The 14,209-nt window shown below is 40.0% G+C and overlaps 1 protein-coding gene across 5 annotated transcripts in view; it reads left to right on the top strand.

Annotated features, from left to right (window-relative positions):
• Window positions 1-14,008, top strand: part of LOC125392867 (transmembrane protein 45A-like) — a 77,134-nt gene extending 63,126 nt beyond the window's left edge. For 4 of the 5 annotated variants that reach the window (XM_048422849.3, XM_048422852.3, XM_085685645.2 and 1 more), the window contains exons 5-6: window positions 9,113-9,258; window positions 10,743-13,486. In XM_048422849.3, coding sequence (XP_048278806.3) covers window positions 9,113-9,258; window positions 10,743-10,893 — 297 coding nt within the window. In that variant the 3' untranslated portion in view covers window positions 10,894-13,486. The other variant, XM_087899920.1, reaches the window with a different exon arrangement.
• Window positions 14,009-14,209: the final 201 nt, after the last annotated feature.

Here is a 14,209-nt window from a genome sequence, read left to right on the forward strand (position 1 = left end):
GCTTTGCCAATATCTTAAGTCTGTTTCTAGATAGCTCTTACATATTAAATTAACACATTTCTATTATTTTATATTTTACTATGAGGTTCGTGGTTTACTGGTAAGGTTCTGGGGTGGGCTTCTTTCTCCTTCGGTGGTCACATGGCTTCCTTTGATTCTGCCAACTCTCTCCTTCTCTATCTGCTTGGAATTCCCACCTTGCCTTATTCTGTGCTGCAATAGGCCCAACGTAGCCTTATTCATTAACAAAACACATTTACAGCATACATTCCACATCATATGTGGAAATTCTTGCCAAACATTTGAATGTCATTTGTTGATATAAGTTTCTGTCACACCTGGTCAACTCCAAAGAAACACACAAGGGCTTATATTATATTATATTATATTATAAACTGTTTGACCTATTTTTCAGGTTTATTGTTAACTATCTCTTACAACTTAAATTAACCCACAATACTTATCTGTATTTTGCCATGTGACTTGGTACCTTTTCTCAGTAAGGCATTCTCATCTTGCTTCTTCTGTATTTAGCTGGTGACTGCACCTCTGCCTTTCTTCTTCCCAGAATTCTCCTAATCTGGTTTCCCCACCTATACTTCCTGTCTGGCTACTGGCCAGTCAGCATTTTATTAAACTAAGGTGAGTGACAAATCTTTACAGTATACAAGGACATTATCCCATAGCAGTGTATATCACTTCTTTGCTCAGTTTTAGGTTCTATGTTATCTTTCTGTTACTGGAGCAAATCTCTTCCCTGAGATAATGACATTGTGTTGTGATTTGCATTTTATCACTTTTGTCTTTCACCTTGTCTCCACAAATGGCTGACACTGGTGCAAATGACTAGTGCAATGTCACTTGGACTCTTGAAACCCTATGTACGGAGATGAGAACTGAATCAGGGAAATGTATGAACCATTGAAATCGGTGTATAATATGCATATAGAAGAGAAATTCCTCTCCTAACCTATAAAAAGTTATTTTTCTGAACCACATGGCAATTAAAACATGTTTATTTCATGACTAAACCATTTTGTGTAATTTAAGAAAGAAAACAAACTCCCTGTGCCCTTCATTTCATGGCAGTCTTTTCCTGGTCTCCCTGTGGGAGAGCAACTCAGAGGTCTGTAACATGATGGGCTGGCTTGTTGGGATTTTCTGTCCTGCCCGGTTCCCATGGCTGTTTAGCCCCAAAGAAAAATCACACAGAGATCTCTATAAGTTATAAAGCTGATTGGTCCATTAGCTCAGGTTTCTTATTAGCTCTTATGACTTATATTAACCCATTATTCTTATCTATGTTAGCCATATGGCTCTGTACCTTTGTCAGCTGGCAGGTCACATCCTGCTGCTTCAGTGATCTGGGCAGGAGTGGGAGGAATCAACTTCCTCCTTCCCAGAATTCTCCTGTTCTCATTGCATCATTTCTACTTCCTGTCTGATTTTCCCGCCTATACTTCCTGCCTGGCCAATCAGTGTTTATTTAAAACATGATTGTTGACAGAATACAGACAATTCTCCCACACCAGAGGTCCACTTCATACTTCTTTCTTCCTCTGCTTCTCCTCTTCTTCCTCAGAGTGAGGGACAGTCAGGCAGGGGGAGCTGCTCTTGTGGCTTTGCTTCTCGTCACTTTGGACAATTGTTTCCTGTGTATGCTCTAGCTCCCTTTGTCCTTACATCCCAGAGACTGCTCACAGGACAGCTGCCCAGATGCTGCATCCAAACTGTAATGCATCCTCATCTGGACATTAAGAAAAACAAAATGGCAGTTGAGAGCACATGCTGCTCTAGCTGAACACCCAGGTTCAGTTTGCATCATCTGCATGGTGGCCTACGACCTTCTGTAACCCCTGTCTTGGGTATCAGACATGCAAGTGGTATTCATACATGCATGCAGGTAACTACTTATACACATTAAATAAAAGAAAATAAAAAATATATATTTAAAATGAAAGTCCATTCCAAAATGGAAAAGTCACTCACAGTAGTACTCTAAAGACTGCTATTGTAAATAAAACATGTGTTTGTACTTATAATATTGAAGTAAATGACAATAATAAAACATACAGCAATATAAAATTCACACCGCAAACTATAAAAAATGAGTCTCTGGCTTATTCCTTATTGGAAAAGAAAGTTAACTGATAACTACAGTTGAAACCTAATAGTACTGAGGCTTAAACCAATCAAAACATATTTTTTGTTTATTTGTTTATTTGTTTTGTTTTGGGGGGTAGTATACAAAATATAGTAGGAATAATTCTTTTATAGGTCTTTTATAATGTTCTAGTAGAAAATAAATTAGAGCAGCTGATAAAAGTGTAGTTATTCATTTTTAAAGATGACGTAATGAGTTTGTTAGTTCTGGTCCTTAGTTATGTATTCTTAATTTGCTTGAGTTTATCTTAAAGGATAGAACATCTCTTGGCTTCCACAGTAGCCCTTCATGGCCCTTGCTCATGGACTCCATCTTGACCTTTAGTCAAATACATAGCTTTCGAACATTAGTGGGCACGATTCCAGCAAACTAGTCAGTAAGAAGCACTCAAATGTGCCCTCGTTCTGATATAAAATAACAACAAAATAATTTTGTAAAATAGTAGTTTTTAATTTATTTTTTTTAAAGGATGACAACTGAAGTTTACTTGAGACAGTTCATTTTGGAAGTTTCTAAAAGCAACTGTAGCTTCTAGGTAAGATAGTAAAATAGAACCCAGATCTGTAAGATCCTGCAAAAGAGAGGAGCCAGGTTAAAATACGGGACTCTGTCCCTAGCTGAGTGAGATGAAGAGGAAGGAAATAAGCCTGCAGAAGATTTCAGTGAAGAAGTAGCTAGAAAACCCCAGCAGCCAGTCGCCAACCTCAGCACACACCTTTCACTGTTTAGTACCTAGGAGTGGTTTTCTTTTTCTGGACTCCTTGCTACAGGGTCAGTGATCTGGAAGAGACAGGCCAGGCTGCAAAGACATGACAGGGCTGAAGGTACTTTGAATGGGGAAACATGGAGTCACTTAGGTTGTGCAGATGAAGCCACAAGTGTGACAGGGTCCTTAAGGCTGAGATTCTTCTGTGGGCACACTGAAATGAGTAGCCTAAGAAGGATCTACTTCCCAATTTGGGGGCTACTAACTCCATGGGAACCTGAGAAAGGAGGGGCTACATTTGTCCAGGAATCTTGCCTAGGTCTGTCTGTGACCAGAAGGACACCATCTAGTTGAAAGACCCCAAATATCAGGGGGTCTCACTTGGAACCCTCTGTCTAAGAACCAGTCCACTGGATGCAAGAGCAAGAGGCAGTTTATTGAATACACAGGCGCCTGCGGATGCTTCAGCAGCGTAGCTGACTGAGCATGCCGGGCTGAAGGCACATTATGTATTTATAGGGATTTAAGAGTTACATAAGAGTCTACATAGCAACAAGCATTTCATCGGTTCCCAAATTGGCGGGCTTAGCTCATCCCGGGAATGGCCCCCATGCATGTCTATTCTCGAATTTCCCCGAAAAACCACAAAGCTAGATAGAGAACACTGCAGCAAGTTGACAGTTTTGATAGAATGCCTCGGGGGTAGGGTACTCCCTCTCCTCAGCCTAGTCAGCGAGTCTGCAACCCATAGATACCCTGTTTTAGCATCAGCTGGGCTGGGGGGACTTTCCTTCTATGACCCAGCTAAATTTCGCAGAGTCATTAGCTGAGGTTGGGGGCTTTCTTTCTATGACTCAGTTAAGTTTCAGCAGAGTTTAACATAGTATGTGGACATGGGAGTCTTTCAAGTATGGGGGGGGCCTTTCATAGTGAACAAGGTAGGTATAGGAGGGATTGAATATTCATAGGAGAATTGAATAAGAATGTTCCTCCCCTATGGGCTCACATATTTGAATGATTATTTGTCAGAGAGTGGAACTGTTTGAACAAATTTGAAGAATTAGGAGGTGTGGCCTTGTTGAGGAGGTTTGGCCTTGTTGGAGAAGTAGTCACTGAGGGTAAACTTGGAGACTTCAAAAACCCAAGTCAGGCTGAGTATCTCTCCCTGCCTGCCTGCAGATCAGGACCTAAAGCTCCCAGCTGCTGCTCCAGTGCCTTGTTCCCTGCCGTGATGATAATAGACTAACCTCTAAAACTGTACAAAAGCCCCAATTAAATGCTTCCTTTATAAGAATTGTGCTCTTAGGGATGGAGAGGGAGGAGGAGGGGGAGGGGTGGAGTGGGAGGGTGTTGGGAGGAGGGGCGGAAATGGAAACTTTCATAATTTAATAAACTTTGAAAAATAATAATAATAATAAATGCAAAAAAAAGAGAATTGTCTTCATCATGGTGTCTTTCCACAGCAATAGAATGGTGACTAAGACAGACATTGGTGTGAGGGACTGAGGTATTGCTCTGACAGGCCTGACCGTGCTGTTTTTTGAAGGAATTTGGAGGACTTTGATACTTTGGACTAGAAAAGCAGTTGCATACTTGAAGCAAGTTTTACTGGGCCCTCCTACTAGGAGCCTAGAAGACAGTGCTCAGGAGAGTTTGAACAGTGGGGGCCCAGCTCACCAAATTTCAGAGAGAAGAGTAGTAGTAAGTGTTTTAGGGACCATTCTTGTGATATTTTGGCAAGAATGTATCTGCTTTTTGCCCTTGTCCTAGAAATCTCCCTGAGGCTAAATTGAAGAATTTTAGATTAACAGCATTGACAGAGATCTCAAGACAGCCTCATATTGACTGTCTCGTGGTTATTAATAATCACTCATATGCAGATCTATAATGGAAAGAAGCATTGGACAAAGAGAAATTTAAGAATGTACAGTTTGAGGAGAAAAGCCATCTGGCCCCATAAACTCTTTCTTCTGTCCTCTACTCTAAAGCCGAAACCACATGACCACAGTTGCCAGGTTCTGCTGTTTGTTGGGGCTGGAACTTGGCTCCCTCATTCGATTACACTGAGCACCAGGAAGTATAATGGAGCTAATTTCCCTGATCAAGGAGATAAAAAGTTTAAAGAAAAGCCTGCTGCTAAATAGGATATAGGGTGTGGTGTGGTGGCCTCTGGGCAAGACCTCACCCAGCTGAGCTTCCAACTTGGGGGTGGGGGTGCGGGAATGAAAGGAAAACTTAAGCAATGGAGCTTCACCATCTGATGCAAATGTAATTGAATGAGGAGCCAAGTTCTGGTTTTAGAGTATAGGATAGAAGAAGGGGGTTGCGAAATCTCCCTCCATGGCTAATGAAAGCCGCTGAGGTCAGGTGTGTGTCAGTGTTGTCCTTGCATGGAGGACCAGAGAGGCCATTGAGTGAAGCTGTGAAGCCTGGTTGCCTTGGAAACCCTAAAGTGGTAGAGATGCCAGGGTTGTGGGACACCTGTCAGGGAGAGCTGCATACAAACTCTATGATCTTTAGTCAAGGTAGAACAGAGCTCGCATCTGTGGGCTCCCACAGTTCTCTTTTGATGGCATTTATTTATTAAATTTCTCAAGTTTTTGGCCTCTATTCTATATAATCCAGCAGTCAATCCAGTTATATTTGAGACTTCATCATTAAAGCCTTGTGTTCTCCATATCTCAATCAGCATTCTGATCTCCTATGTTCCCCCAAAGAATTTCTCATTAAGCCCCATTTACAATGCCCTAAGTTTTCTCCAAGCAAGTTTGAAGTAAGAAATGAGATCAAGGACTTCACTCAGTATCTTAGAATACTTCTATTTTTCTGTAAGACTGCATTTAAATGTGTAATTGCGAACAAACTGTTGAACAGTCCAATTGTCTGGATGATAATGATAGTAACATATCTAACTTTTGATTGAGATTTCAAATAGTCTAAGTCAGAACGGTAAGATTTGTGCCTTAATCACGCATCCAAGTGTATAGATTGCTTATGGTTAGGAAAAGAACGACCACTTGGATTGATGCATAAGGTGACCCTCTGGTGCCACACTTTACCTTCACTCATGTGCTTAATTTTACAATAATCCTTTGTCTCAAAAACAATTCCTATAAGATGACTCATTATATCCCATATTACTAAAGGGACGACTGGGGTTTATACATAAATGTTAATAATTTCTCAATATTCAAAACTGCTGAAAGGTAGGATTCTAAAAAGTGTGCCAGTTTCCAAAACCTCCATTTTCTTCTATCCATGCTCCCTTTCACTACAAAGCCTTCCACCCAGGACAATGTCAGGATGGTGGGCTGAGCCACAAAGGGGCTCTGTGATGGAAACAATCAGAACCAAGGTAGAAGCTGGTATTATGAAAATACAGCACTGTGCTAATACAATATAATATAATATAATAAATATAGATTATAGCAGGCAAGATGAGGGTGCAACTATACCCTGGCTACTTGGGAGGCTAAGACAAGATGCTAAGGCTGTGAGTTTAAGGCCAATCAGGGTAATTCATGGAAACCCTGTCCCAGAAAAAGAAAAGAATAAAAATGTAAACAAACAACAACAAAATGTCCTGAAAAATACACATTTCAGACTAACAGGCCCTGAGCAACATATAATCTGTAATGATTACATTCTGAGTTAGCTGCCAATGCTTGAAACGTAGGAAACATCTCTAAAGCATTTATTTTCTTAGCTGTTTTTTAACATAGAACAGAAATATCTGGCAGTGTTAGGTCTGTATTCCAAAGTGGCAGTCGTGGGTGGAAACATACCCCATCAATTCATCATTTGCATCAGCCCCTGATAAAGTAGAGAGGCAGATCAAAGTTTCTGTTCCCATCTTGGTCCTATGCCCATTTATCAGCCAGTTCATGGTCATGAGTTTTCCTCCTAGAATATTATGCCAGTTAAAACTAGAAAGATGCTTCTGAATAACTTTTTATGGATTTCTTTATATTCCAAGATACAGGGTGTGTTTGTTATTGATTTTAAGAACAGGAAAATGAAGTACTACATGACCCTGTCCTGTTCTCTACTACCTACCATCTGTCTTCTATCTGTCTGTCTGTCTGTCTGTCTGTCTATCTATATCATATGTGTATGTCTATGAAACATTACTTATTTCTTATTGGGATAAAATTCATATAACATGGTGTCTTAGTGTTCAAGTACTATAAAAAGACACCATGATCATGAAAAAATAAAGGAAAGCATTTTACTGGGGCTTGCTTACAGTTTCAGTCCATGGTCATCATGACAACAAGCATGGTGGTATGCAGACAATCATGGTGCTGGAGAAGTAGTTTGAGGTTCTACATTCAGATCCACAGGCAGCAGGAGGAGAGAGACACTGAGCCTGGTTTGAGCATTTGAAACTCCAAAGCCTACCCCTGGTGACACACTTCTCCAATTAAGGCCATGCCTATTCCTAAAAGACCATAAATTCTCCTAATCTCTGCCAAGTAATGCACTCTCTAATGGCGGAGCATTTCAAATGCATGAGCCGATGGTGAACATTCCCATTCCAAACACCACACATGGAAACAGCCATTTTAAATTACATAATTCGGTGATGTTTATCATTTCCACCATGCTGTGAGTGCACCACCTCTGATGAACTCCAAAAAGCTTTAAATTTAAAGCTGTGGGTGGTGTGGGACAATAGTCTGTATTCTGTCAATTGTATTTTAAATACACGCTGATTGGCCAGTAGCCAGGCAGGAAGGATAGGCAGGACAACCAGACAGGAAGTAGAGGTGGGTCAAGGAGAACAGGAGAATTCTAGAAAGGAGGAAGCCCATTCCTCTGTAGACCTGACCTGATCACAGAAGAAGCAAGATGTGACTGCCCCACTGAATAAGGTACCAAGCCATGTGGCTAACATAGGCAAGAATAATGGGCTAATATAAGTTATAAGAGTTAATAACAAGCCTGAACTAATGGGCCAATCAATTTATAACTAGTGTAGGCCTCTGTGTGTTTTTGGGGGGACTTAATGATTGTGGAAACCAGGCAGTACAGAAAACTCAGTCAACAAAGACAAAGGTATACAGAAACCCTGACAATGTTTGGGTCCTACTACTTTAATAATAGTTTCCCATGCTTTTTCCAAGGTAATAATGGATACTGGGCAATTTTGTATCAATTTTATGATCAGTCTTTATGAAATGTCTGTGAAAAACACTACTGGAGCATTAATAACTGTTATTTTGGTTCTGCAGGTTGCCCTGGGTGTTTTGCCGTGTCAATAATGTTGAGACATCTAGTCCATTATTTGAAATGGTTTTCCATTTTCTTGGGTCCTTGATTTCTTTCACCAACCTTGTGCAGCTTCTGGCATATAAATTTTAAAGATCTTCAACTGGTGTGTGTTTCTGTGTGTACCTGCATGCGCGTGTATAGTTGTGTATGTTCATGTGTGTACCTGCATGTGTGTGGTTGTGGTGCCTGGCATCTACACCAGTGCCTTCTAAATATTAGTAAGATGTTTTACCATGGAGCTATATTTCCAGTCTTGTTCTTAAGTTCTTCACTTTGTTCAGAGTTAGTTTAAGTACATTTTTAAAAACTATAGTGTAGGGTTTTCAATACTTGTGTGTAAAAATATATGTGATGGTTTTGTCTTGATTTTTAGTTTTCAAATATGTGAAATTCCTTCATTAGTTTTGCTAATGGAGGGTTGGTTCTTTATGATTTTCTATAATTGAGATCATATTATATGTATATATAGATCATTTTAAAATTTCTTTTCCAAAATGAATGTCTTTTACTTTTCTTGCCTAATTTTCTTGCCTAACTAGAATTTTCAGTACAATGCTCAACAGAGTGATAATAGAAAATATCTTTGTGTTGTACCTGATCCTGAGGAGAAAGTTCCAACCTTTTGCCACTTAGCATAGCATTATCTATGGGTTTTTATTTATTTAAAAACGTATTTTCAGTCTAACTTAAAATTTAGGAGTTAGGCTGTGCAGTGTAGAGCTCCAGAGATTTGGAAATGAACCCAAGACCAGAGGGACCACTACGAATGTTTAAAATTTTAATTATTAAATATACTTAAAATTATTTTTCCAAAATATTCCTTAGTGGAGAGTGACTACAGAATAACCTGGTGTTGTGTTTGTGACATCTCAGCTAAAGGGAGCCGTCTTAGTTAGTCAACATTTTGAAATGAGCTTTCTTTGAGAATGTGGCTGGTTATTCTGATGTGCACTTGTTTTGAATTACAGATTGCTTTTGTCCTGTATCCTCTCAGTGGAAGTCCTGCATGGAATCTGTCAGATATTGAGAATAAAATGTTTCTCACCATGTGCTTTACGTGGCATTATGCATCAACCTTTATCATCATTGGATTAAATTATGCTTTTATCACCTGGTAAGTTAGTGGTTTTTTTAAAAAAAAATATGTATGGTCCATTGCTTTGCATATGTCCATCAAGATTTGGCAGTGTTGCACTTCAAATTCAAAAGGGAGATTTTACTCTTGTCTTTTAATTAGATGGACTAGGGCATTAGGAAATTATTTCTACAGAAAGAAATGGCTAGCAAAAATGTAGATGTTGACTTAAATTTATAATAGTTTAGCAGTGCCTCTGACCCATGCCCTACCCTATAGTATACTCTCTGAACCTCTTTCTCTTCACAAATACAGTCGTCTATTCTGGATGGCCAGTTCCCCTATGTACAGTGAGACCTCCACTTACTTAGGGGCAGATACTTTAATTGTCCCATTTCATAACATTAGGACTTTCTTTTGACAAATGTATATAAATCAAATTAAATAAGGCAGTAACTCTAATTTTCCAAAAGTTGAATAATGCATCCTTTTATATAAGAATCCTGATCTAACTTTCTGAGCAAGTGAGGAGCAACATAGCAGATTGCTGAGAACACATATTCCTAGTTCTATTGCCCATTGGTTATGACTTCAGACTCATTACTCAGCCACATTAAGTATGAATCTTATTTTTTACTACATAGAGATAATAGAAGCTAAATGAGAGTGTATATTTGTGTTCCTGAAGATGTGAAAACTCAGCAAGTTTTCTTGTCTTCTTGTCTGTTTTATCCTCCTCTTCCTCTTTATTTGGTATAAAAATATGAGGTGGAGACCATTCCATGGGAAATGGTTCTGTCCTGTAACCAGGGCAAATTAGAGAGATAGACAATAAAAATAAGAGAACAGTGTGTGGAAGTCGTAGAGAGAAGAAGGAGCTCGAGGAAGGCTCCTTACATATTGAAAATTATGTGAGCTCAAAAGATGAGCAAGAAGGAAAGGGGATGATCGTGGCTCCCGGGGTGCTTAGTGCCAATGCACAGTGGGCTTGACTGATCCTAATTACTGGACATACAGACTCCAGCACTCAATTCTTCAGACTAATACGTTGAGTAAAATACTCTACAACGGCAGTAATGTGTATCTAGTGTTCAGTATGGTGGACACCAGCTCCCAAGAACATCTAATGTGACATGGTCCATATTAATTTCAACTGATTCAAATATGAAACTCTAGATAGTATTGCACACCTTGCAGCTTCTCCAGATCCTTAGAATGTAGTAGCTATTTTTAGGCACCATGTTTTGTCGACTTCTACTGCAACCAGCTTCGCAACCTCTGGACCTGGGCTCCAGATCAGCCCTCCTCCTCTGCGTTTGACGCTGGAGCAGTTGTAACACGAACTATCGCATTGTTCAGCTCCCGGATGTCCCTCTTGGGCTTTGGAGCAGCTCACTTTGCTCTGCAGATGCTTTCTTCCTCCTTCAGGGTGTTTCTGGCCCACTCCCCCAGAGCATGCGCATCAGCACGTTGGTAAGGCTGGCTGGGCTACTGAGTCTTGCTCTCTTCCCCTGTTGTTCCAGGCTGACATCTGGGCCTCATCTTCTTAGGGGCTGGGGCCTCTTCAGGAACAGTCGCAGGATGCAAGGACAAACTCTACTTCGTGTCAGCTCCCCTGCAGAGCCAACAGAAGACTACTGTCTCTTCCTGTACCAAAAGCCTTCAGATGCCTAATGAATGGCTTGCCACTTACGGGTCCCTAGAAACAAGAAACGCCAGTTTTATTTTTTACCCTCTCCCAATCCCCACCGTATGTTATTCTAATCTCTTTGACCAGACAGTTCCCTTTACCTGGTATATTCACACTAAATACCTATCTCTTCTTTGAGACCTCCTATAATTCCTCTGGCCCATATTGATGTGTGTTTCCTGAGCTCCCAAAGTATTTCGTTTGCACTAGACACTTTAAATATTATTATATATCAATTGAGATGTTGACTACTTGCCCGTTAGCCCTCCCTGCCAGCTAGATTGTATTCCCATGTGAAAGCAATCTTTTTCGTATCCCATACCAACTGGCACATTACCAGACATATAGTAAGGGCTCAGGTAACATTTGTTAGCTGTTTAGTAGATCTCCATTTCAAAGACATTTAAATACAAACTTCATTTGTTTGGAAATTGTATTTTATATGTTTCTTGATTTTCCTTTAATACTGATTTTAAAAAGATAAGATCCAAGAGTTTAACTTTCCCTGAACTGTTGTGATATATATTTAAGCAACAGTTTTAAAATACCACAAAGACTCAATATTGTCTTTCAGTGAGATCACATGGAAAACTAATTCAGGTACTAACTTTGAGAATAAGAAGGATTGAAACTCCTTTATTCAGGGTTCGACTATGAAGCAGTTTCTTATCCACAAGTCATTAAATTCAGACATTATATCCAAGTTGTTTGACACAGGACAATAATTGGCACACAAGCACATCTAAGTTATGGAATTCTCCTCCTCAAATCCTTGAAAGATGATGCAAAATGTCCCAGTTTTGCAAAATAGTGGTTCAAGATTGCCACATTCTAGTCTCTGCCTGCAGCCTTGATTATGCAAGCTTGTAGATGAAACCTGTTTGGAAATATTGTTGCATATTTAATGTGTCATACACACATATATTTCTGTTGCAAATAACTATTTCAATAGCCATTGCCTATGAGTAAGGAAGCATTGCCTATTTTCAGATGGGCTTACCAAGCTGTGAGTCACGTAAGCCATTGTGAAGGACAAAGCAGGGCTTGTTAACACACCAAGCACACAAGTTTCTTGTGTCAGGTCTGCTCTTTTTCACAGTAATTTATGAGAACATGAAGCAAGAGTAGAAACACACCTTGATTTTGATTCCCCAAATTTCCCCCATTATAGTAACTGGCAATTATGTCTGGGTATTTCTTTTGTGTTATTATTGGGGCAGGTGTTGTTTTGAGGGGGATTTATTTTGCTTTTAAGACAGAGTCTCACTGTGTGGTTTTGACTGGTCTAGAATTTTCAATGTAGACCAGGCTGGCCTCGACTCACAGAGATCCACCTGCCTCTGCCTCCTGAGTGGTGGTTTAAAGGTGTGTGAGACTATGTCAGGCTTCAGTTCCTTACCCCAGCTCTCACCCCGCCTCACAGATACATTTCTGCATGTGGGCTACAGATGCCTAGTACCCTATAAAGGTGTGAATGTGTCTGAACTTCATGGCTCACAACACAGCAGCTACAACCCAGAGAGAAAGAACAGGAGACAGTGGGAGTGATTGGGTCTTTGTTAACATTTCATTTCCAGTGAGCAGCCACGAGTCATGCGTTTTCCACACGAGTCTTCAGAAATGAACATAACTGATTAATCCCTTTCATCTTACATGGACTGATGTTGGGCTATGTGGAAAGAATGTGTGGGCCTTTGTAAGATCACACAAATGCTCTCCAACCCTTAATCAGCCTTCCAAAGAGGAGGTGGCATGGAGTGTTCCGAACCTATGAACAAAACCAATAGTCAACAGTTGAGGCAAACAACCAAACAGTTTTTCTTGGCTGTTGAGCCACCAGAAGTGGTTGGTTCTGTCCCGTTGCCGTTTATTAGATGTGTTAGTGTCAGTTGGCAGTAGCAGAAGAGCTGGCAGCCTCTGTTCATAGATGAGTCACATTTCCTGTCAGTGCTGTGTCAAATGTGTCAGTGTAATAGGTTAGGATCACTTCTGACTCTGGCTAGGGTTACGCTAACAAATGGGATGGAGTCAGTGAAGCTCTTGTGCGGGATCCAGAGCACAGGAGTGACCTAGTGTATGAAGAGAACAGGCTAGAATAGAACTTGATTGGAAAAAAGAAAGAGGGACGGTAAAAATCAGAATGTAAACAGGCTGAAGAAATTTTTCATAAAGAGAAATTCAACCCAGGCTTGATACGTGACTTCACTTGATCTGTCACTCTAGGGAAAGGTCATGTGCTTCCTTAAAGGAGATGACGTCTCTTTGCAATCCATAGGTAGTTGTGGATTTGATGTAGATGTTCCACCAATATCTCATTTGTCACAGTCAATAGAGTCTCCTTCTGGTCTTATAAACAAACAGTTGTGCATAGTTAAGCAATCTCATAACACGTTTGAGAGACACATCTTTTCTTTTTACCTAGACATTATTGTAATCAATACACATTTTTGGGTGTCTCCAAGATACATAGAAATCATTTCACTTTAGGGGCTGCCTCTACTCATTGTGGGAATAATCTGCATATTGCTGTAAAGTTTTGACCCTTGATATCATATAACCAGAGATGATTTTCTTCTTCTTCAGGTTAATTAAATCTAGACTTAGGAAGGGCTGCACCTCAGAGGTTGGACTGCTGAAAAATACTGAACGTGAACACGAATCTGAAGAAGAAGTGTGATTTTGATGGGCACCCATTCTAAATAAGTCTTCTCTTGTTGCATCGCCTTTGTTCATGGCTTTCTTTCTTGACCTTTGTCTGAAGAACAGCTGTCTGAGGCTGACTCCATGTCGTTTGTATTTCCAGTTTTGTTAAAGTGTTGGACTTATAAATGTCTCACTTTCTGACATCTTTGAAAGTACTTTGGGTGATAAATTCAGTTTGCATAGTGTGCATGCCATGGTGTTCAAGAGCAATCATTTTTCCAAAGTTATGCATAGCTTCATGTTCATACTATGAAATTTGTTTTATTTTCCTGATGGAAACCTTAAAGAGTCATCGCCTTGTCATCGCTTGTAACTCATTAAATGTTGCATTTGTTTATCTTGTTGTCACAATGAAAAAATAAACGAATGCACGCACCTTTGTGCAAAAACCTCGAATCCTCATCTTTTATTGACGTTTGTCTCACCTTTACATGATACAGAAAAACCTGCATGTACAGAAGTCCCTTTCTTTTAGACATTTCGATATGGAAAACTTGATGCAAAAGGTAGATCAGAAGTCTTCCTGCGAGCTTTCTAAAAGTGAATGACATTAAGATACATGGTTTCAAAGATGTTGGAGACTAGGAAAGGGGCATT

This window comes from Myodes glareolus, chromosome 2, assembly GCF_982192425.1.
Source record: "Myodes glareolus chromosome 2, mMyoGla1.1, whole genome shotgun sequence".
NCBI classification, from domain to species: domain Eukaryota; kingdom Metazoa; phylum Chordata; class Mammalia; order Rodentia; family Cricetidae; genus Myodes; species Myodes glareolus.